Source organism: Electrophorus electricus, chromosome 5 (assembly GCF_013358815.1).
Source record: "Electrophorus electricus isolate fEleEle1 chromosome 5, fEleEle1.pri, whole genome shotgun sequence".
Lineage (NCBI taxonomy): Eukaryota > Metazoa > Chordata > Actinopteri > Gymnotiformes > Gymnotidae > Electrophorus > Electrophorus electricus.
In genome coordinates, this window is record NC_049539.1 from 617,501 (window position 1) to 627,500 (window position 10,000).

Sequence of the window (10,000 nt, forward strand, 5' to 3'; positions counted from 1 at the left end):
TTGTTTCATGAGGGGGGGCGGTTAAAGGTGTGTGTGGGTGTGTGTGTGTGTGTGTGTGTGTGTGTGTGTGTATATGTGTGTGTGTGTGTGTGTGTGTGTGTGTATGTGTGTGTGTGTGTGTGTGTGTGTGTGTGTGTGTGTGTGTGTGTGTGTGTGTGTGGGGTTCTATAAAATGTCTGAATTTGCTTGATTCACATGGCGTCACCTCTGACATCCATCTCCAGTGTCACACCATTGTTTCATTTCATATAAGGCCAGACAGATCCATGTCTGCCGATCTCCGTGTGTGTCCGGCCGCGAGCTTGTGGAGTCTTTGCTCCCAAAACGCTGCTCAGGCGGAGTCTCCGAGGTGAACCCGAGAACGGCATGCACTCTCCTGTACAGTGCCTGTGATGCTCCTCGCATGGTTAATTACAGAAATGAATTCTTGGCACCACATGATAAAAAAAATCATGTTGACAATTTACGTTTGTTGGGTTTGTTTGTTATCAGCCAAGGAAACGTATTTTAGTTGCACGCAGTAATTAACCAGTAATGAATGAACTAATCAACATCTTCTTCTTTGTGGTTTATGGTAAGAGCTCTGGGAGACACTGTACATAAAGACCTTGTCAGCAGTCAGCAGGTAACATAAATCTCCTTCTTTGAACCACAGAGACGAAAGCAAATCCAAGACAGAGGTACTTGGACACGGTTACTCTGCCATGTCCTAACACACATCAAAAGAACGTCTGCAAATGTATTCCCTGTTCCTCATCCCACAGTGCCTGTCTCTGCAGAAAAATATTCCAATTTGATCAAACATAAAGGTTTAAGCTTCTTAAATACGTGCTCTGCTAATAGACTTCTCTTGCCAGCATGTCTGAAAGGACTTGTCTAGCATTACACACATTCATGCAGCTTAGACGCAGGGCAGCAATATATAATTACGTCCCTCCTGTCAGGAGAACAGCACTGAGTGAACCGTGTGCTTGTTTTGCTGTTTGGCCATCAGGCTTTCAGTAGGGATGAACCAAAGACTGTGAACGGAGCCGTGAAAGACAGAGGTCGAGCTGGGAGAAAAGGAGGCATTCGCTTACCTTTTTAGAACTCTGTTCTTCCTCCACCCCGTCCCCCACCACCACGTAAACAACTTTCCTCCCGAACCTCTGAATCACGCGCTCAAAACAACTCTCCTTGCCTGCAGAGAACAGAACCGACGCTGTGAGGGAGCTGTGCGCAGGGGCAGGCCTTCTGAGAGCTCTCCAAATACGCAATAAGTTACACAAAATTACACAGTGTAAACACTTTGCCTTAGCGCAGGGATTTGATGAGATCAATGCGCAGATAAAAGCGTCCTGAGAAGTATTAATGTGGCCTTCTCCCCCCAAACCTGGGACGAACAGAGTTTAACGAGCTAAATGAGGCTCACATGCTAATGCCAGAGTCAGAGAAGCATGCAGCCTGCATCCAGACGTTCTCGGCACCGGCACGTCGGTTTGGTCCACGACGGCCCATAAGTGAATCTTGGTGTTTATTTTGCATTTGAAAAGGGGGTGCAGGGAGGGAAAAATGTCTGTGTGGAATGACGTAAATTTGCCCAAGTGCTTTCATATGCAGCGCTGCAAAGGAGAGGCCTGTTTAGGAGCGAGCGCCAAGAAAATAATCCCAGGCTGATTAGGCCTCTTCCTCGGACCAGAACATCAACCGGCTCGTGTGTCCTCTGCTCCTGCGGCTTGACACAGTCACCAAACACGTGTCTCACACTGTTTACATGTCATATCACAGCCACTACCAACACGAACATCACCGGAGGCACACACGCACTCACCTATTTTTGTGGCGCTATAAATATTTTCGATAGGGAAGACCACTCCCAGACCATAGAGCAGAACCTTGGCCAGCGCCGGGATGAGCTGGGTCGTGGTCACCAGTATGTTCACACAGTTTGATCTGGGATGGAAACGGTGACATGATTTCAAGCACATTCGTAATGGCAGTATTCTTATCCAAGTAATCCCAGTAATTTTATCCCAATTTATCGCCCTTTAATTCCTTGCAAATCATATAATCCCATTGCTAAGATGTTGCTTCTTTAAATAATAAGGCACACGCTGTGAATGCCACACAACACCTTTTTCTACACAGGACTTTTTCAAGTACAGAGTATTACGTTATTCATTATACTTACGCTGGATTTACATACATGCGGGATGAGGTTCTACATAATTTGCCTGCGCGGGCGCTTACCTTGAGTGGATTAATGTTAGTGCTTTCAGTGCCAGGGTTAACCAGGAGTCTGTAAGAGCTTCAATTTCTGCACGCAATTGCAACCAGGCCTCCCTTTTGGCTGGACCCAGCAGTCCTGCAATGCACAGAGACCTTGTTTGAGTTGGGCCCTCCTGCAAACAACCTCAGAAATCTCTAAATGTACCCCGACCAAATGGTTCTGCACGCAGGACCGTTAGAAAAACCCAGAAGTGCCTTCATTGACACACCCTTCCATTTGACACTTCAGCAATTTGACCAACGCAGTTTATTGGGGAATTACCGCCAACGTTGTTTTTGTAGGTGGTGTAAATTTCTTTTACTCGTCTGTAGCGGAAGGCAAGCTTTCTCATCCAGTCCACGCCTCCACGCACACCCGTGGCCAAGCACAGGTTGGCACTGGTGGCCGCCGCGTGAAATCCATCTGTGCTGAAGTTATAGGTGCTGGGAGAGAGAGAGAGAGGGAGTGAAGTAGAGAGTGAGAGAGAGAGAGTGAGAGAGAGAGAGGTGTAGAGAGAGCGTGAGAGCGAGAGGGAGAGAGAGAGAGAGAGAGGGAGTGAAGTAGAGAGTGAGAGAGAGAGAGAGAGAGAGAGAGAGAGAGAGAGAGAGGTGTAGAGAGAGTGTGAGAGCGTGAGAGCGAGAGGGAGAGAGAGAGAGAGAGAGAGAGAGAGAGAGGGAGTGAAGTAGAGAGTGAGAGAGAGAGAGAGAGAGGTGTAGAGAGAGCGTGAGAGAGAGAGAGAGAGAGAGAGAATGCTACAGGTGAGTCCTGTATCACTCAGCCATGCGCTCTGGTCATGCCATTGCACACAAACAACTGCACACAACACGGCATCTCTACCTCAGGTCCTGACCATTGTCATCGGAGGAGACGTCATCGATGTGGACCTGATCACACTCCTGCAGAACGGAAAAGAAAGCAGGCACACACTGAGCCAGGCCGAACGAAACTGTGCCGTTTTGATTAATGGTTTTCATGTGCAAAATTGGGTGCGATTTGGCAGCTTGAGTCCCTGAAGTGAGTAATGTCAACAACTGTGGAATTCCCATCTGAAGCCTAAGTCCTCTCTGGAAAACTGAAATCAGGGCCTTCAAGCACTTCCAGGCTCCAGCCCCCACCTGCTCAATTTTAATAAAAATAAACACCCTCATCAGGAGACTGGGGGCCCGGCTCATGAGCCGCCCAGCACTAGGGGGACCTGTGATGTGTTCATCCACCGTGCTACCTAGAACCGTCCCACAGAGCTGAGCTCATCAGCGCATGTGCAGTTCGGGGCTGGAAGAGAGATAGCAGCACAATAACTGGAGCATCTGGCCTCCCTCTGGGTCGCCCACTTCTTGGAGAGGCCAAGTTGTTCTACAGCTCAGAGCTGATTCAGACAGTGTACACAGTAACACAAACCAGACTTTCTGCTAAATGTAACATACTAGAAAAATTGAACCTGATGCTAACCGCCAATGAAATTATGACCTCTGATTGCTGCTGAGCCACACACCAGCACGGCCCCGGGCCTTCTGGAGAGAGCAGACTGAAAATCTGTTATTAGTTTTCCATTTATAGACCTCCCGCCCCTCCCCCAGCTCTGCGCCAGGCGTGGATGTCAGAGAGTCCTGCCTGAGCATCTGAATGCAACTGATTTCCAATGGAAAATAAAGTGTTGGCCCAGGAACCCTAAACCCAGCTGGCTTAGAAAGAGCAGCGCCCAATTAGAGAAATGCCGACGGGACGTAAAGACACTCTGAATTCAGAAGACTGTTTAGCTTTAGTGTGCTCTCTTTTCTTTACAGAAAATTTTTAGCAAGTAATTTAATAAACTAAGATAGCAATTAGATAAACATAGATAACTGTTAAAAGATCACTGTCACTGTTTTGTTCCTTTTCCCATTTCTTAAAGCTCTTTAAATTAAGTTTCAGTTGTCAGCAAAACCACCAACAACTTTAAAAGGACTTCCTTGTTTTAAGTAGAGCTGAACCTGACCAAATGCTGATGTTACTGCATTCCTGTCTAATGCTACAGCAGGCTAGGGTAAGTTCTTCAGACCGTAAACCTTTTTTATTTTACTGGTTCCCCTCTGAACAAATTTTTCATCTCCCTGGATTTGTGGGGCGAGGGAGAGGAGAGCAACGTGAGGAGAAACTCAAACCAGCTGTTCTTTAAGAGAATTAAAATCCTGACCCTCAACCCCTGCGCTAACGCAGCCGTTCCCTGGCCAGACCTCTCCCTACAAACCCCGACATCCGACGAGGAAAAGACTTTGACCTGGTGGCCCGCTCCGCCTCTCCAGAGCTCCAGAGTCTCCGATAAGGCGGAGGGAGAGGGTGTCGAGGGAGTCTGGGTGACCTCACATGGAGAGCGAGCTCTGGAAGCTACGAGGCCAGGGGATGGACTGCCAGTTGGAACTCTTCAAACTGTTTGTGTAATCTGTTTCTAGACAGTCAGCGAAGGATCCTTTAATACTAGTGAAGTACCAATTTGTCATTGACAAAAGATGCTTTGGACAGGCCAAAATCATTATAGCAGTGCAACCCCCCACCACTCAGCCCCGACTCACCCGCTCTTTCACAAAGTGTTAATCATTATAATGACAAACATGTGACAAGAAGACACGTTATTCTCTATACAGATCAGATGATCCAATACTGATGTAGGGTGGTTAATATTACCCTTAACTCTTAGATGTTTAATATGGAATCATGCTAATTCAAAAATTAGGCTCGATTTTAAACGTAAAAATATTCCAAACACTTCATTTGTAAATGACATTTCAAAAGTATGCAAATAACAGAATAGAATAGAAACCAAATACCTTAATTCACAATATTCACAAATATTCTGATGTCCTTCAGTTGTGACCATACATGCAGCTAATGTACAACAAATGCAACTTTAGGGACTTGAAACAGTTTAATTTAATTTAGCTGTGAAATGTAGAACAAATGCAACCTTATGGACTCCACACAGTTTAGAGTTTATAAAATCAGAAACAAAGATACCCTGGAAAGCCTTGGAAAACCCGAGAGTCTCGTACATCTGCAGTTCTACACTTAACTACGCTTTAACATGCTTGGCCAAAGGTCTATAAAGAACTACTATTTGAAGTTTTTTTGTAATTATATAGATATTTTGTTCTTAGAAATACTGCACAGGGGTAACACTACACAGAGGTAACACTGCACAGGGGTAATGCTGCACACGGATAGCACTGCACATGGATAGCACTGCACAGGGGTAACACTGCACATGGATAGCACTGTACGGGGTAACACTACACAAGGGTAGCACTGCACAGGGGTAACATTGCACAGAGGTAACACTGCACACGTATAGCACTACACAGGGGTAACACTGCACAGGGGTAGTACTGCACACGGATAGCACTGCACAGGGGTAGTACTGCACAGGGGTAACACTGCACAGGGGTAACACTGCACAGGGGTAGTACTGCACAGGGGTAACACTACACAGGGGTAACACTGCACAGGGGTAGCACTGCACAGAAAACGTGGTATTGCACGGACCTGTGTCAGTACAGGGGAGACCTATACAGTACAGTGCAGAATTGTACAACCATTGCATCATCTGTCACTCACACTAATATGCACCAGTGGAAAAGCCACCCAGAGCACATGTGGCTCTGTTCCTGAGCTACAGCAGCCAGCTAGCCTGGCTGCTTTAATCCCACGTCCCTTCAGCAGGTTCACACAGCCTTTTAATTCAGCAGTTATCATGGCATGCTATTAACGGTTGTGTTGTGGCATGCCAGACCTCCAGGATGAAGGTCAGAGCAAAGAAAGAATGCAACAACCTCTGACAGTTCCAACCCACAACGGGGGCCATTATGAAGCACTTCAATGGTACTCCACTAGCTACAGAGAGACTGGAATGGGACTGTTATACTCTATATGGAACTATAGTGTCTATGAACTAGTGTCTTATAGCAACTCAGGAGATTTAGGATGGAGAATGGGCTTTAAGTCTTAATGACGGGGGATGGGCTGGCTTTAAGTCTTAATGACGGGGGATGGGCTGGCTTTAAGTCTTAATGATGAGGGATGGGCTTGCTTTAAGTCTTAATGATGGGGGATGGGCTTGCTTTAAGTCTTAATGATGGGGGATGGGCTTGCTTTAAGTCTTAATGATGGGGAATGGGCTTGCTTTAAGTCTTAATGATGGGGGATGGGCTGGCTTTAAGTCTTAATGATGAGGGATGGGCTTGCTTTAAGTCTTAATGATGGGGGATGGGCTGGCTTTAAGTCTTAACACCGAGGGATGGGCTGGGTTTAAGTCTTAATAATGAGGGATGGGCTGGCTTTAAGTCTTAACAACAAGAGATGGGCTCGCTTTAAGTCTTAATGATGAGGGATGGGCTTGCTTTAAGTCTTAATGATGGGGGATGGGCTGGCTTTAAGTCTTAATGATGGGGGATGGGCTTGCTTTAAGTCTTAATGATGGGGAATGGGCTTGCTTTAAGTCTTAATGATGGGGGATGGGCTTGCTTTAAGTCTTAATGATGGGGAATGGGCTTGCTTTAAGTCTTAATGATGGGGGATGGGCTGGCTTTAAGTCTTAACACCGAGGGATGGGCTGGGTTTAAGTCTTAATAATGAGGGATGGGCTGGCTTTAAGTCTTAACAACAAGAGATGGGCTGGCTTTAAGTCTTAATGATGAGGGATGGGCTGGCTTTAAGTCTTAATGATGGGGGATGGGCTGGCTTTAAGTCTTAATGATGGGGGATGGGCTTGCTTTAAGTCTTAACAACAAGAGATGGGCTGGCTTTAAGTCTTAACGATGGGGGAGGGGTTGTAGTTAGCGATGGCACAAACATCAGAGAAGTGAATATAATGAATTCTTTGGATGGTGTGTTTCGGGCTACAGGCTTGGCTTTCCTTCTGCAAGCTGTGGTATGAACACTACCATCACCACTAACTCACTCCAGATGGTCCTACTGTAGATGGTGCCGTGACCCTACTCCACACCCCCAGCATAATTACTTCCTATGCAAACAATCTGTCTTGTTGTTTAATTTGTCACGTTTTCCCCTCATCTTGTGCATTAAATTATCTGACGGCCCATGTCTAAACAGAAACAACTCTCTCTCTCTCTCTCTCTCACACACACACACACACCAAATTGCACTTAAATATGGGAACTCACATATGGGAACCACAAACTACAAAATAAACACCTTAAAAAATGCTTCTAATTATTTCTCTCCTAAGTTTTTTTGTCTTTAGTTTGTGCTCCGGGTGCAAGCCCGCGGAGATCTTCTCTTCTGAGGCTCCTTTGTTCTCCTGATGTCTGTCAGTGAGCAATCAGACTGAACTGTGCTGGACTTCCTGTAGGGCAGAGGAAGGCCTTTTAGCTGCTGACTGCTCAGCCCAGAGCTGCACTACCTCAAAAAAAAGAAAAGAATATGATTATTTCAAACTCCGAGCCTCTCCTTCCCTATCCCACCACCGGCGCGTGAGACATCCGGATCGCATTACGCTCTCCCCGGCAGCCTTCACTTCTCCTTCCAAGTTTTTTTCCCCTTTTCCCTCCCGACACAGGAGGTAAAGGTGAGCGAGGTCCGCGCTCTCTGAACAGGTGAGCGCGGCGTGTAACAATGGCACAGTGTGGGCGATTACAGCCATCATCACGAGCTTCCTCTCCGCAGACCAGCTTAGCGCATGTGAAGGAACCCCAGCCCTGGTTCACAGCTTTTCAGTGCTGGGACTCGATTGGCAAGCTCTGTCATCTGTACGGGGGGTCGTGACCCCAACGTTTACGCACAGCCCCCCTCCTCACTACTGTGGGCCCATCCTGGGGGGGGGGGGGGGGGGGGTGGAGAGAGAGAGAGAGAGAGAGAGAGAGAGAGAGAGAGAGAGAGAGAGAGAGAGAGAGAGAGAGAGAGAGAGAGAGAGAGAGAGAGAGCGCAAGAGCAAGCTTACCTGTGGGTCAGACACAGGATATAGAGAACAAAGGGCGTTCTTCAGACCCACTTCATTCCAATCCACAATTTGTGCTTGAACAGTCATGGAATTTAAACACCAGCAGAGCACAGAGCTCTGTGGAAGCAGAAAAGGTCCCTGACTGGAATGTTTTCACATTTTAAACAAGCCAGATCAAAATCTCCCAGTCAGACTGAGACACTTTCATCAAAAAGTTCTCATGAGGATGTAATAAAAATGCATTAAATGTTATTCAACGATGTAAAACAATATACTTCAAAAATACTTCCAGAGAATAAACAATTTTATAATTGTGGAATTTTGGAAAACGACTCCTTAGCAATTTATAGCTGCTTCAGATTAAGGATGAGAAGTGTGTTGTTCACAGCTGACTGTGCCGTATGCGTCTCAGAAGTGGCGACTTGGAACAAAGAAACTCAGATAATGAAACAAGCGTCGACCTGCAGGAGTGACGCGTATGAGGCGTCGCTGGCCTGTCACGTAGCACGCAGCATTTCTTTTCATTCTGTATCCGCAGAGTCTAAAAAGAAACACACTCTATATACACTAATATTAACAACTATTTATTTAACCCCTACTGATTAAGCGGATCTTGACTGAGATTTAGTTAATCCGTATCCCTACGGCAGAGCCGGCTGTCTGTAGCAGCCGTGTTGGTTAGGGCTTGTTAGTAAAGCGGTTTCCCAGGATTCCTGGAGCTCAGAGAGGCTCCGCTGGGCTGCTAGCTTGCGGACACATGGAGCAGGACTAGGACACGGTTCCTAAAGCACTACTTTCCCTCTTTAGTCCTTCCAAAACACATCAGCGCTCCTGCCTAGGGACTCAAGGAGAGACCCTGACAGGCAAGAGACCAACAGACACTACCTGTGTCTAGGTCACACTTAAAAAAACAAAACAAAACACACTTTAAAATCCTCAGACTCAAATCTGGTACCTAAACACGTACGAAGCACAGGGAAACAGGGAAATACAGTAATGATGTATTTCACTTTCAAAAGAGTCACCCCTCTGTTTTTGTAATCACCAAGGAGTGCTAGTGATTTTCATGGAACTTGCAGTCTATGAATTAAATAATGTGCATTTATGCAAACGGAAATTAGAAAAAAAGACTCAGATCTCTGAAAACCAGCAAAAATATTAAAATATGGGAATATTAAACTCCTTAAAGAAATAACAAGAAACAAGACCATGATCCAAATAATCTCTTATTAATTTCTATCTCTCTGCTGGGCGGACAGCTGTTTTTAAACCAATAAGCGCAGAGCCTGGTTGCTACGGATGCAAAAACGAGTCCCGTGTCTGCTATGACAGGCTGCTGGTATTCATGTGGGTGGACACACGGACTAATTTAAACGGTTCCCAGCCCAGCATACAGAAGCCAGAGCGAAAGACAGACAAACACACAGACAGACAGGCAGACAGACAGATAGACAGACAGGCAGGGTGAACGACTCCCCACTCCACACACACTGGAATGCTTTCATCCCCAACACTCTTTGCTCTCAGGTACTGCACACAGCTGACCACACACACACCGAGTAAGAGTGTGATGGCGTGAAGGTTTTATTGAAGATGGCCATGTGCTTTTTGTCATCCTGAGATGTTCGGGATACTGAACAGTGACGACGTGTCCACTATCGGTTTACGAGTAGATGGAAAGTACCTCAGTTTAATAAACAAATGTAATATAAACTTTGCTACTATCAGTGGAGTTGCAGATAAAAAATGTAAATGTCTGAAAAAAAAGTGTTTTGTTTGTAAATTAAAATTTTATCACAGGAATTTTCTTCAATTTTGATTTT

The 10,000-nt window shown here is 46.0% G+C and overlaps 1 protein-coding gene across 9 annotated transcripts in view; it reads right to left on the bottom strand.

The window, feature by feature from the left end:
• Positions 1 to 10,000, bottom strand: part of eya1 (EYA transcriptional coactivator and phosphatase 1) — a 41,504-nt gene that overhangs the window by 5,149 nt on the left and 26,355 nt on the right. For all 9 annotated transcript variants that reach the window (XM_027033064.2, XM_027033061.2, XM_027033067.2 and 6 more), the window contains 5 exons: positions 3,086 to 3,144; positions 2,531 to 2,691; positions 2,230 to 2,344; positions 1,811 to 1,932; positions 1,080 to 1,180 (listed from right to left, as the gene is read on the bottom strand). In XM_027033064.2, the coding sequence (XP_026888865.2) occupies positions 1,080 to 1,180; positions 1,811 to 1,932; positions 2,230 to 2,344; positions 2,531 to 2,691; positions 3,086 to 3,144 (558 nt within the window). The remainder of the gene's footprint in view (positions 1 to 1,079; positions 1,181 to 1,810; positions 1,933 to 2,229; positions 2,345 to 2,530; positions 2,692 to 3,085; positions 3,145 to 10,000) is intronic.